A 14,397-nucleotide genomic window follows, 5' to 3' on the forward strand; every position below is an offset into this window, starting at 1 on the left:
CACTTTCTTTATCCATTCATTGGCCAATGGACACATGACTTGATTCCACCTTTTGGCTACTGTGAACAATGCTGCTATGAGCACTGGCGTACAAGTATCTGCTTGAGTCCCTGTTTTCAATTATTTTGAGTACACACCTGGTGGTATTGCTGGATCATATGGCAATTCTATGTTTAACTTTTTGAGAAACTGTTTTCTAAAGTGGCTACATGATTTTACATTCCCACCAGCAATGCACAAGTGTTCTAATTTCTTCACATCCACATCACCAACACTTGATATTTCCAATTTTGGAGTTTTTGTTTTTATAATAGCTATCCAGTGGGCGTGAAGTTGTTTTGATTTGCATTTTCCATTCTAATGACTATTGACTTCGAACATCTTTTAATGTGTTTATTGGTCATTGGCATATCTTCTTCGGAGAAATGTCTATTCAAGTCCTTTGTACATTTTTTTAAATGGTTATTCATTTTTAAGAGAGAGAGACAGAGCATGAGCAGGGGAGGGGCAGAGAGAGAGGAAGACACAGAATCCGAAGCAGGCTCCAGGCTCTGAGCAGTCAGCACAGAGCCCAAAGCAGGGCTCAAACCCACCAACCATGAGACCATGACCTGAGCTCAAGTCAGACACTCAACTGACTGAGCCACCCAGGTGCCCCCCTTTGTGCATTTTTAAATTGGGTTATTTTGTTGTTATTGCTGTTGAGTTGTGGGAGTTCTTTATATAGTCTACACGTTAATCTTTTAACAGCTATATGATGTGCAATTATTTTTCCCTTTCTGTGGGCTGTCTTTTCACTTTTTCACTGTCTTGATAGTGCCCTTAGACTCACAAATGTTTTTAATTTTGGTGAAGTCTAATTTATCTACTTTTCCCTTTTATTGCCCATGTTTTTGGTGTCATACCTAAGAATCCACTGCCAAATTCAAGGTCATGACCATTTTCCCCTGTGTTTTCTTCTAAGAATTCTAGCTTTTAGATTTATGATGTTGATCCATTTTGAGTTAATTTTTGAATGTGGTGGGAGGTAGGGGTCCAACTTAACTCATTGCATGTGGATATAAAGTTGTCCCAGAATCATTTGATGAAGAAATTATTTTTGCCGTAAATGAATGGTCTTGGTACTCTTGTTGAAAATCAATTAGCCACATTATTTGGTTTTATCTCTAGGATCTCAATTGTATTCCATAGGTCTACATGTATCCTTATGCCTGTATCACAGTTTTGACTACGATATCTCTGTAGTAAGTTTTAAAGTCAAAAGTGTAAGTCCTCCAACTCTGTTCTTCATTTCCAATACTGTTTTGCCTACTCAGGGCACTTTGCACATCCATATGAATTTGAGAATCTACTTTTCTTTTTTTTTAAGGCAATTAAAATTTTGATAGGGATTGCATTGAATTTGTAGATCATTCTGGAAAGTCTTTGTAACAAGTCTTAACAAGTCTTCTAATCCATGAATATGGGATGTCTTTCCATTTATGTAGGTCTTATTTCTTTCAACAATGTTCTATAATTTTCAGGACACACATCTCTCATCTCTTTGGTGAAATCTAATCCTAGGTATTTTATTATTTTGGATGTTTTTAAATTATTATTTTAGAGAGAGAAAGAAGATGTAAGCAGGGGAGGGAGAGAGAGAGAAAGAATCCTAAGCAGACTCCACACTCAGCATGGAGCCCAATGCAGGGCTCAATCCCATGACCATGGGATCATAACCTAAGCTGAAATCAAGAGTCAGATGCTCAACAGACTGAGCCACCCAAGGTGCCCCTTCGCCCCTTGGATGCTTTTGTAAATGGAATTTTCTTAATTTCCTTTACAGATTGTTCACTGTTAGTATAAAAAATACATCTAATGTTCGTTGTTTATCTTGTGCCCTGCAACTGTGCTGAATTTAATAGTCCTAATAGTTGTGTGTGTGTGTGTGTGTGTGTGTGTGTGTGTGTGTGTGTGTGTATTCTTTAGGATTCTCTATACATAAGATCAAGTCACATGCAAAAAAAGATAATCTCAATTTTTCCTTCCCAATTCAAGTAATTTTTTTTTCTTTTTCTTGCTTAATTCCTCTGGCTAGAACTTCCAGCATAATTTTTTTAATGGTGAAAGCAGTCTCCTGATCCTGATCTTAGATTAGAAAGATTTCCAGTCTTTCACCACCAACTATGATGTTAACTGTGGATTTTTTCATAAATACCCATTATCAACTTAAGGAATTTCCCTTCTATTTATAGTTTGTTAAGTTGTGTGTGTGTGTGCGCGTGTGTGTGTGTGTGTGTGTGTGTGTGTTTTATCATGAAAGGGTATTGGATTTTGCAAATGATTTTTCAGCAAGAACTGATGCAAACATGAATTTTTTCCTTCATTCTACTGGTGTATGACATTGATCGACTTTCGTATGTTGAAGGGATTCCTAGGATAAATCTAGGAATGAATCATAGTGTATAACCTTTTTCAGTATGCTGCTTAGGGGCACCTGAGTGGCTCAGTCAGTTGGGCACCCAACTTTGGCTGAGGCCATGATCTCACCATCCATGAGATGAAGCCCCGCATAGGGCTCTGGGCAAACAGTTTGGAGCCTGGAATCTGCTTCAGCTTCTGTGTCTCCCTCTCTCTCTCTCTGCCCCTTCCCTGCTACTGTTCTCTCTCAAAAATAAAATAAAAACATAAAAAAATTTTAAGCATGATGCGTAATTCAGTTTGTTAGTATCTCCATGAGGATTTTTGTATCTGCATTCATAAGGAATATTTGTCTGTAGTCTTCTTTTCTTGTGATACTTTTGTCTGGCTTTGGTATCAAGGTAATCCTGGCTTGATGTAATGAATTCAAAAGTGTTCCATCCTCTTCTAATTTTTGGAAGAGTTTGAGAAGGATTGGTGTTCATTTCCCTTTATTTTTATTTATTTATTTTGAGAGAGAGAGAGCAGGAGAGGGGCAGTGGAAGAGAGAATCCCAAGCAGGCTCCCTAACATGGGCCTTAATCCCATGATTCTGAGATCATGACCCAAGCCAAAATCAAGAGTTGGACACTCAATTGACTGAGCCACCTAGATGCCCCCATTCTTCTTTAAATGCAGCAGAAAATTAACAGTGAAGTCATCTGGCCCTGGGCATTTCTTTGTTGGGAGATTTTGATTAGTGATTCAACCTCTTTATATATAAAACTAAAAAAATAGTTTCCTATTTCTTTTGAGTTTTGTCGTATGTTTCTAGGAATTTGTTAGTTTCATCTAGGTTGTCTAATTTGTTGGTGTACAATTGTTTATAGTATTCTCCTATAACCCTTTTTATCTCTATGAGGTCAGTAGTAATGTCCCAACTTTCATTTCTATTATTAGTAATTAGAGTCTTATTTTCCTTAGTCAATCTAGCTAAAGTCATCAATTTTGTCGATCTTTTCAAAAAATGAAATTTTGGTTTTGTTGATTTTCTTTATTCTCGATTTTATCTCGTTCTAATCTTTTTAATTTCCTTCCTTCTGCTACCTTTAAGTTTGGTTTGCTCTTTTTCTAGTTCCTTAACGTCTAAAGCTAAATTATTAATACAAGATCTTTTTTCTTTCCTAATGCAGGCATCTACAGGAATGTATTTCCCTCTGAGCACGGCTTTTGCTGCATCCTGTAAGTTTTATCATGCTTTTTAAAATTGAAGTATAATTGACATACAATATTAGTTCCAGGTGTACAACAGTGATTTGACATGTATATACATTGTGAAATGCTCACCATGGTTAAGTGTAGTTACTATATGTCACCACAAACTTATTACAATATTATTGATTATATTTCTTACATGTTATGTTGTGTGTTCATTTTCATTCACCTTAAAGTACTTTCTAATCTCCCTTGTGATTTCTTCTTTGACCTACTGGTCATTTAAGAGTGTTCCATATGTTTGAATTTTTTCCAGTTTTCTTGCTGTTATTGATTTCCAGTTTCATTGCATTGTTGTCAGAAAAGATACTTTGTACAATTTCAGTATTGTTAAATTTATTGCAGCTTGTTTTGTGGTCTAACATATGGTCTATCCTGGAGAATGCTCTGTATGCAGTTAAGCAAAATTATTGTATTTTCTTGATGAATTGACCCTTTTGTCAAATATGTTGTTTCTTGTAACAGTTTTGCCTTAATGTCTATTTTATCTGATATCAGTACAGCCAACTCAGATCTCTTTTCATTTATACCTGCATGGATTATCTTTCTTCATCCTTCTACTTTCAACTTATTTGGGTTGTCTTTTTTTTTTTTTTAACATTTATTTTTCAGAGAGATAAAGCATGAGCAGGGGAGGGGGCAGAGAGAGAGAGGGAGACACAGAATCTGAAGCAGGCTCCAGGCTCTGAGCTGTCAGCACAGAGTCCAATGTGGGGCTCAAACTCATGAGCCACAAGAAGTCAGGTGCTTAACCAACTGAGCCACTCAGACGCCCCTACTTTCAACCTATTTGTATCTTTGAATCTCAAGTTAATCTTTTGGAGATAGCATATATTTGGATTTTAAAAACCCATTCTGTCCTAATTGGAAAGCTCAACTCCTCTGCATTTAAAGTAATTACTGACAAAGAAGAAATACCTCGGCCATTCTATTTGTTTTCTATATGTCATACCTTTTTTGTTCCTTAATTCCTCCACTACTGCTTTCTTTTGTGCTTGATTTTTTTTTATAGTGTACCATTTTGATTCCTCTCTTATTTCTTCTTGTGTACATTTATTAAGTTATTTTCTGGTGGTCACTCTCATGATTAAATTAAGCTCTTAAACTTGTAACAATCTATTTTTAGTTAATACAACTTTAGCTTCAATAGTACATAACAATTCTGTTTCCTTACAGCCCCATCCCTCCCCCATGTTTTTGTTGTCACAAAATACATTTTTAATTTTTTTTAATGTTTATTATTTTTGAGAGAGAGAGAGAGAGTGTGTGTGAGTGGGGGAGGAGCAGAGAGGGAGGGAGGGAGACACAGAATCTGAAGCAGGCTCCAGGCTCTGAGCTGTCATCACAGAACCCGATGCAGGGCTCGAACTCACGAGCCATGAGATCATGACCATGAGCTGAAGTTGGATGCTTAAATGACTGAGCCACCCAGGCACCCCACAAAATACATTTTTATACATTGTGCACCCATTAACTATAACTGTTTTATGCATTTGTATTTCAAAGCATACACATACACACATACATACATATATTTAGTTACAAACCAAAAATACAATAATATTGGCCTTTATATTTACCTATGTAGTTACTTCTATCAGTGGATTCAAGTTACTGTCTAGTTTCATTTCCACCTAAAGAACTATCTTTAGCACTTCTTTTTTAATACCTTTTTTTAAATGTTTATTTTTGAGAGAAAGAGTGTGAGTGGGAGAGGGGCAGAGGGGACAGAAGATCTGAAGCAGGCTCCGCGCTGACAACAGTGAGCCCAATGTAGGGCTCAAACTCATGAACCATGAGATCATGACCCTAGCTGAAATCACATGCTCAACTGACTCAGTCACCCAGGCACCCCAGGGCAAACTTTAGCATTTCTTGTAAAAGAAATTCCACAAGCTTTTGTGTATCTAGAAATGTTTTAATTTCTCCTTCATTTTTTGAAAGACAGGTTTGCTGCATATTGAATTCTGGGTCAACAGTATTTTTCTCTCAGTACTTTAAATCTGTCTTGTCACTTCCTTCTGTCCTCCACAGTTTCTGGGGAGAAATCAGGTGCTAATATTATTGAGAATTCCTTGTACATGAAAAGTTGCTTCTCTCTTGGTGCTTTCAAGATTCTTTTTGTGCTTGGCTTTCGAGACTCAATTATGTGTCTCAGTGTGGAACTCTTTGTGTTTGTCCTTGGAGTTTATAGATTCTTGGATGTATATATCCTTTATCAAATGTGGGAAGTTTTTAGCTATTATTTTTTCAAATATTCTCTTTCTCTTTCTTCTTCTGGAACTCTTAATTTATGTATGTTGATATGTTTGTGTCCCACAGGTCTATTAGACTCTGTTCATTTATCTTCATTCTTTATTCTTTCTGCTCCTCAGACTAAGTTAGATTTGTCTTCAAATTCAGTGATTTTTCTTCTGCCTGTTCAAATCTGCTCTGGCACCCTCCAGTGAATTTTTCAATTAATGTACTTTTCAACTCCAGAATTTGTTTGGTTCCTTCTTATAATTTCTATCTCTTTATTGATATTCTTTCTTGAAACATTGTTCCCCTGGTTACATTTAGCTCTTTTCCCATGGTTTCTTTTAGCTTCCTGGGCATATTTTACACAGTGAACTTATTAAACTTTTTGTCTAGTAATTCCAGTGTCTGTGCTTTCTCAGGGACAGTTTCTATTCATTTCTCCTGTGTAAAAGTCATACCTGCTTAACATGGATGGAACTGGAGGGTATTATACCAAGTGAAGTAAATCAGTCAGAAAAAATATCATATGTTTTCACTCATATGTGGAATTTGAGAAACTTAACAGAAGACCATAGGGGAAGGGAAAGAAAAATAAGTTACAGACAGGGAGGCAAACCATGAGACACTCTTAAATCAGAAAACAAACTGAGGGTTGATGGGGGTGGGGGCAGGGAAAATGGGTGATGGGCATTGAGGAGGGCACTTGTTGGGATGAGCACTAGATGTTGTATATAAATGATGAATCACAGGAATCTACTCCCAAAGCCAAGACTACACTGTATACACTGTATGTTAGCTAACTCAACAATAAATTATTTAAAAATAAGAAATAAAGCCATACCTGCTTGTTTATTGGCATGCTTAATTTTTTTTTAAACTAGACTTTTTAAAAATTTTTTTAATGTTTATTCATTTTTTGAGAGGGAGAGAGAGAGGCAGAGCATGAGAGGGGGAGGGGCAGAGAGAGAGGGAGACACAAAATCTGAAGCAGGCTCCAGACTCCCAGCTGTCAGCACAGAGTCCCACGTGGGGCTCAAACTCACGAACCAAGAGATTATGACCTGGCCAAAGTTGGACGCTTAACCAAGTGAGCCACCCAGGCGCCCCTGAAACTGCACATTTTAAATATTACAGTGTAGTAGCTCTAAAAATCAGATTCTTCCCTCTCCTCGGAATTTGTTACTTTCTGTGGATAGCAGTCATTTGTTTAGTGGCTTTTCTAAAAAGTTTTTGTAAAATTGTATTCTCTGTGGGGTGCCTGGCTGGCTCAATTGATAGGGCATGCAACTCTTGATCTCAGGGTTGTGGGTTCAAGCCCCATGTTGGGTGAAGAGATTACTTAAAAATAAAATCTTTAAAAAACACTGTATTCTTTGTCACATGTAGGTCATTGAAGTCTCTTCCTTTAGCTAGTGTTTAAAGAGATATTTTCTTAAATGCCTCAAACAGAAGAAATAGAGCGAGGAAAGAGAAAAAGAGAAGGAAAGAGAAGGAAAGGAAAGGAAAGGAAAGGAAAGGAAAGGAAAGGAAAGGAAAGGAAAGAAGAGGAAGGAGGGAGGGGGGAGGGAAGGAAGAAAGAGAAAGGCAGAGAGAGAAGGAACGAGAGACAGAAAGAGAGAGAGAGGAAGGAAAGAAGGAAGAAAGGAAAGAACGAAGTGACTGGTGGTTCAGTCAGTTAAGTGTCCGACTTTAGCTCAGGTCATCATCCCATGGTTCGTGGGTTTGAGACCCATGTTGGGCTCTGTGCTGATAGCTTGGAGCCTGGAGCCTGCTTCAGATTCTGTGTCTCCCTCGCTCTCTCCTCCTCCCCCTTTCATATTCATTTGTTCTCTCTCTCTCTCTCTCTCTCAAAAATAAATAAACATTTAAAAATTTTTAAAAAGGAAGGAAAAAGAGGGAAAAAGAGAGGGAGGGAGAAAAGAAAGAAAGAGAGGAAAGGAAGGAAAGAGAAGAAAGAAAAGAGAGGGGGGAGGGAAAAGAAAAAGAAACTCTCCTAGTCTTTGCAGACTAACTTTGTGTTGGAAGACCCCTTCAAGGCTTAGCTAAGCCATTTTTCAACTCTACCTTAGCCTTCATTTCCTACTTGTGCTGATCATAGAGATCAGCCAGAGGTGAAAGCTTGGGATCTTCTCAAGTCTTTTCTAAGTATGTGTCCTGCCCTGGGCATTTATGGCTCTCTAAATCCTTCCATATACATGGGAACTTGTCAATGCCTTCATTTTCCAAAGTCTCTCTTTTCCTGGATTTCACCATGTCCTTTGTTTACATCACCACTATCCTGATTTTCATAGTAATCACTTTCTTACATTTCTCTATAGATAGGAACCCATGTATACATCCCTGGAACTAATTCTTCAAGTTTAATTGTAATTTTTTAAAAATTTGATAGGTCTTTTAAGGCTTCCATTCCTTTTTCTCTTTCCTTACACTTTATTTGTTGATGAACCCAGGCAGCCTGACTGGTAGAATTTGCCAGTCTGGATTTTGCTGACTGCACACTCATGGTGTAGCTCAGCATTCTCCTCTGTCCTCTATTTCCCGGAAACAGGCAGCTGGATCCAAAGGCTAGATCAGATTCAGGTTTCATCTCTTTGGCAAGATTGTATGTTCTGTTCTTTCACAGCAGGCATATAATGTCTGGCTGTCTCTCCTTTTATGATGGTAGCAGCCACTGATGCTCATGGCCTAGATCCATTACTTCACTGGGGGATGAAAATAGCGATATCCTAATTCTATCATTTCTTTTTTCATTTATTAACTGGGATGCTTTTTTATTGTAAACATTTTTTAATATTTTAATGTTTATTTATTTTTGAGAGAGAGAGAGACAAAGCACAAGCAGGGGAGGGGCAGAGAGAGAGGGAGACACAAAATCCGAAGCAGGCTCCAGGCTCTGAGCTGTCAGCACAGAGCCTGATGTGGGGCTCAAACCCATGAACATGAGATCACAAGCTGAGCTGAAGTCGGACGCTTAACCGACTGAGCCACCCAGGTGCCCCTGGGATTTTTCTGTAAAGAGAGTTTCCCCTTACTATGTAATATTACTCTGTAATATGATTTATATAAGGTTAGTAATGTATGATTCTTTCTCTTAATTTAACAGTTTTTGAGATAAAGGATTAGTTCCTTATTACCCTCCAAAGTGACATTAGTGTTTTGGTATCATTGCAAACTTATAGATTGTTTGATGAGTTTCAATCCATTTTAATTATTATCCTTATTGAAGCTCAAAGTGTCCCATCTTTGTCCAGTAGGAGCCTCTTCTTCAAGTTGTTTCATGAGTCCTTTTGACATGACCCCAGTAATCTTTGATAGCTTCCTTGCTATGTGCATGACAAGATACTCCTGACCCAACTATTTCTTGCCCTAGACCTGCAGTCAATCATTTCTCTAAGAATCTCTAATCTGTCTGTTTTGTTTGTTTGTTTGTTTGTTTTAGTAAGAAATGGTCTTTCAAAATCAAATTGTGGGCAGTAAGGATGCATAACAGTTTAGCGGTCAATGTTCTAGATCTTTCATGAGTAAGGATGAAATACATTAGTAATTTATACTGATGTTTCAAATTTAAATGTGAAACTACATGGTTTTTACTTAGTTTTGTCTATATGTTTCTCCTTTCTTCCATGATTATTACTGGTTCTCAAGAACACAAAGGAGGGGCACCTGGATGGCTCAGTTAAGCGTCCGACTTGGGCTCACGTCATGATCTCATGGTTCATGAGTTTGAGCCCTGTTTCAGGTTCTCTGCTGTCAGCACAGAACCTGCTTCAGATTCTCTGTCTGTCTGTCTGTCTCTCTCTCTCTCTCTGCCCCACCCCAACTCATGCTTTCTCTCTCTCAAAAAAAAAAAAAAACCAAACATTAAAAAAAGGACACAGAGGACAACACAACTAAACTGTCCAATAATTACCCATCTGCTTTATCCTGTATTACACACACAACAGTCTCAAAATGACACAACTACTAGTATCTCCACTAAGCTGACTTCTAACAATGGTTTTAAATTTTTTTGCATTAACTCTCCCCAGTCCCCCCCATTTAGTCATAGTGTATCTTCCCTGCCAGAGGACAGATTCATTATATGCTGGAATCTCTCGTTAACCCACAATTATGATTATTTCTACAAACAATTATGTTTAATGCTCATCCGCATCCTAATGTTGATGCATCTCTAGTCACTCTGGTTGGCTGAAACTTATTCTTCACCAGATTCCAAAGGAAGAGCTCAAGGGAACAGTATCATCCAAGTGTTTTAATGATCGGTGACAGTTTCTCCATGTGCATGATACTTGGAAGTCAGTTATACTGCATCTAGAATTCTTGGTTCACATTTTCTTCCCTCAAGTATCTTAAATATATTACTCCGTTTCCTTTAGCAGAAAGCATTACCAGAAAAAAGTCTGTCAAACATTTTCTTTTCCTTATCCAATTGAGATGCTCACAATGTCCTCTACCTCTTTCCTTTTGAGTCCAATAATTTTACTAGAAAGTCCTGGGGTTTATTGTTCTCAATCCATATTCTCAAAGTGTGCTCTTTCAATATATAATTTTAATTATTTTATTTCAGGTAACTTTTCTTAAATACAGGTTTGTGTTTGGTCTGTCCCTTTGTTTTTGTTTCAAATTCAGGGACTCCTATTATATTTATGTTGGATCTTTTCTTCCCACATCTTCAATATTCATCATTTTCTCTTGAATCCTTTTTATCTCTTCATTTCTTATGGATTTTTAAAAATCCCTTCCATTAATCTAATATTTCACTTAAGCTATTACCTATTGTGCCTAATTGCTCTTAGTTGCATCTTCAACTTTTTTTCCTTTGAAAGAAAACACATAAGCAAGCAAGAGAGCAGGGGAGGGAGGGAGGGAGGGAGAGGGAGAGGGGGAGAGAGAGAGAGAGAGAGAGAAAAGAAGAGAGAATCCCAAGCAGACTCCATGCTCAGTATAGAGCCCGATGCAGGGCTTGATCTTAAACCTGTGAGATCATGACCTGAGCCAAAATCAAGAGGCTGACGCTTGCGTTTCATGGGTTCAAGCCCCACATTGGGCTTTGTGCTGACAGTGCAGAGCCTGGAGCCTGCTTCAGATTCTGTGTCTCCCTCTCTCACTGCCCCTCCCTGACTCGTGCTTCCTCTTTTTCTCTCAAGAATAAACATTTAAAAAAATATTAAAAAAAAAAAAAAGAGTCTGACACTTAACCAACTGAGCCACCCAGGCACCCCACATCTTCATTTTTGAAATGACTTTTATTTCTAATTCTTTTTTTTAAAATTTATTTTAATGTTTATTTTTGAGAGACAGACAGACAGAGTGTGAACAGGGGAGGGGCAGAGAGAGAGGGAGACACAGAATCCGAAGCAGGCTCCAGGCTCTGAGCTGTCAGCACAGAGCCTGATGCAGGGCTAGAACCCACAAACCATGAGATCATATCTGAGCTGAAGTCAGACACTTAACTGACGGAGCCACCCAGATGCCCCTATTTCTAATTCTTTCCTGAGTTTTGTCACTTGGCCTCTGTTCTTTCCTATCTCATATCATTTTCTTAAACATTTACCTAGTTCTGAAATAACATGCTACAGTTCTCTGTTTTGTGGACGTGTCTTTGTGGTAGGCTTCCATTATCTACAGGGGTATTATTCTCCACTTTATTCTCTTTTTTCCTTTCATAATAATTCTCTGTGGGATTTTACCTCAATCTATTTCTAGTATACTCTTTTATACTCTTTCCTGAACTTTTATTTTTTTTTAATGTTTATTTTTGAGAGAGAGAGAGAGAGAAAGCACATGTGCGAGGCACAGGAGGGGCAGAAAAAGGGAGAGAGAGGATCTAAAGCAGATTCTGCACTGACAGCAGAGAGCCTGATGTGGGCCTCAAACCCACCAACCACAAGATCATGACCTGATCTGAAGTCAGATGTTTAACCAACTGAGCCACCCAGCTGCCCCTTCCTGTACTTTCAGAAGGTGTGGTTCTAACTACATGTAGCTCCCTCTTTTGTGCTGTGTTTCAAGGTGGGGTAGCTTCAGGTCATGATCTCACAATTGCATGGGTTCAAGCCCCACATTGGGCTCTGTGCTGACAGTGCAGAGCCTGCTTGGGATTCTCCATTTCCCTCTCTCTCTGCTCCTCCCCCACTCACACTTTTTCTTAAAATAAATAAAAAATAAACTTAAAAAATTTTTTTAAAGATGTGGCCTCATTTAAGATTTCTTTGTTCTGTTTCCCTCCTCCAATTTTATCTGGACCTTTTCCTCCTTCATCTCTGGGCCCCTACCCTGCTCAATTTTTATTCCACTCCCAATATCTCTCCTAGGTGGGCAGGGGGTGGGAGAGTGGCGGCCCTGAAGGGAGCCCTGGATGGTCAGTCTTCAAAGTTTACAAGATCCAGACTGTTCTAGGCACTCTGGAAACTATCAAGAACTTCTTGCACTAAGCCAGTACTGGAATGGGCAACGCCCTTCCCACCATCAAGGGCTATTCTCACATCAGCCCATCATACCTTCCAGTGGATATTTATTGAATGCCCTCTGCTTTGTCTCCTTCAGAGGCTAACACTGTGCAGTTATGGCTCTTAGTAAAGATATCTTTTTAACTAGTTTGGGTTTCAATGCTGCCCATCGGTTTTTAGCTCTGCTCTCAAATTGCTCTGCTTTCAAGAGGAAACTCAGGGAGATTAAAAAACACTGTCACCACTGCTACTGTTGCCACCTTCTTCCCCGATTTTACTGTAGCTTTTTAAAGCCCTTAGAATTTTTCTATGGAAAATTTTCTTGAACAAAATGCCTTAAACAGAACATTTTCAAAAATAAAACAGGTGAAACAGAAGAAAATGGATCCATTTTTGTCTGCTTACCTCACAAAGTGTGAATAAGTTGTATCTTGTATTATAATCAGTCCACAAGACCACAAAAAAGGCATTCACGGAGACGATACTAATCATAATTATCTTAAAGAGATGACTCATTATGACTCTCTTCACAAATTCCTGACATTGAGGATCTTTCCTTCTGTCAAAAAGTTGAAGCAGAGGTATGATTATCTTACAACAGAACTAGATCCCAAACATTACACATTTTTGTAGGGATAAGGGTCTGCTCTATCCTCTCTGTGAATGTAAATTTAAATATACTGGGGCACCTGGGTGGCTCAGTCGGTTAAGCGTCCGACTTCAGCTCAGGTCATGATCTCATGGTTTGTGAGTTTGAGCCCCATGTCGGGCTCTGTGCTGACAGCTCAGAACCTGGAGCCTGCTTCAGATTCTGTGTCTCCCTCTCTCTCTGCCTCTCCCCTACTTGCGCGCTCTCTCTCTCAAAAATAAATAAAATGTAAAAAAATATTTTTTTTAATGTAAATACACTTTCACATTGCAACACAACGTGAGACTCCTGGCTGGCTCAGTTGGAAGAGCATTGACTCTTGATCAGGGTCATGAGTTCGAGCCCCATGTTGGGTGTCAAGATTACTTAGATAAATATTATTTAAAAATTGCAACACTAACTGAATAACCACTGAAATATGTATAATGATCCCTAAATTGTTCTGTCCCCACTCAGTTATTTAGTACCTTCGCTTTAGACCTCGGTGGGGGGGGGGGGGGGGTGGGAGGGGAGGAGGGGGGAGTTACCACTACTTCTCAAGGAAAACAAAGCATCATCTTCATTTACTCATTCAACAAATTCTTATCGAGTGAGTACTACATGCCAGGCAATATAGCAGACACTGTGCATATAAGGTGAGCAAACCTCAATCCTCTCAGTCTAGTAGGAAAAACTGGTAATCCAATAATCACCCAGACAAGTACTCACAAATTAATGATAAAAAAAAAAAAAAAAACTGGACACTCCAGGAAAAAACAGGCAATCAATTTATGAAATAAATATAAATGGTAATGAACGTTCAGTAGCATTACTAACCAAGGGTATGCAAATTAGGTGAAACCACCATTTTCGCTTATGAAGTTAGCAAAGACTTAAACGTAATAGCATTTAATACTGACAATAGTGTAGTGTGATGAGGCATTCTCATAAAATGCCAGGAGGAATGTAAATTGGCCAGCTCCTCTGAAAAGCCTTAGCACTGAGTGTATCCTCTGATGTAAGGAACCTACCTACCCTAAGAGAATACAATCTGGAATGAGGTGACTATGGCCAAACACATGCATCCCAGCATTATTTATAGTAGTGAGAACTTGAAAACAATTTTAAAAAGTCTAGCAAAAAAGACTAGTTAAGTACACTATGGCATATCCATCTCATGGAATATTATACAGATACTAAAATATATCTGTGCATTTTTGATGATTTGAAAAAATGATGATCCACTGTATAGCAAAAGACAAAAACAAGATACGCAACTCTGTATACTCAGAATTATCTCATATGTACAAAAATAGGTAGAAAAAACTGAGTAGGAAACATGCCAAAATGTCACTAGTATCTGCCTATGGAAAGTGAGCTTATAGGTAATTCTTTTTCTTGGTTATTTATATTTATCTGTGCTTT

General features: G+C 38.3%; 2 protein-coding genes across 2 annotated transcripts in view; both read right to left on the reverse strand.

The window, feature by feature from the left end:
* The window catches only part of CATSPER3 (cation channel sperm associated 3), a 30,891-nt gene that overhangs the window by 15,760 nt on the left and 734 nt on the right, over nt 1-14,397 (reverse strand). The window contains exon 2 of the mRNA XM_060636096.2: nt 12,750-12,903. Within this exon, the coding sequence (XP_060492079.1) occupies nt 12,750-12,903 (154 nt within the window). The remainder of the gene's footprint in view (nt 1-12,749; nt 12,904-14,397) is intronic.
* PCBD2 (pterin-4 alpha-carbinolamine dehydratase 2) overlaps nt 1-14,397 on the reverse strand; it is a 78,852-nt gene that overhangs the window by 6,236 nt on the left and 58,219 nt on the right. The window lies entirely within an intron of this gene.

The sequence above is a fragment of the Panthera onca genome, chromosome A1 (genome assembly GCF_046562875.1).
Source record: "Panthera onca isolate mPanOnc1 chromosome A1, mPanOnc1 haplotype 2, whole genome shotgun sequence".
NCBI lineage: Eukaryota > Metazoa > Chordata > Mammalia > Carnivora > Felidae > Panthera > Panthera onca.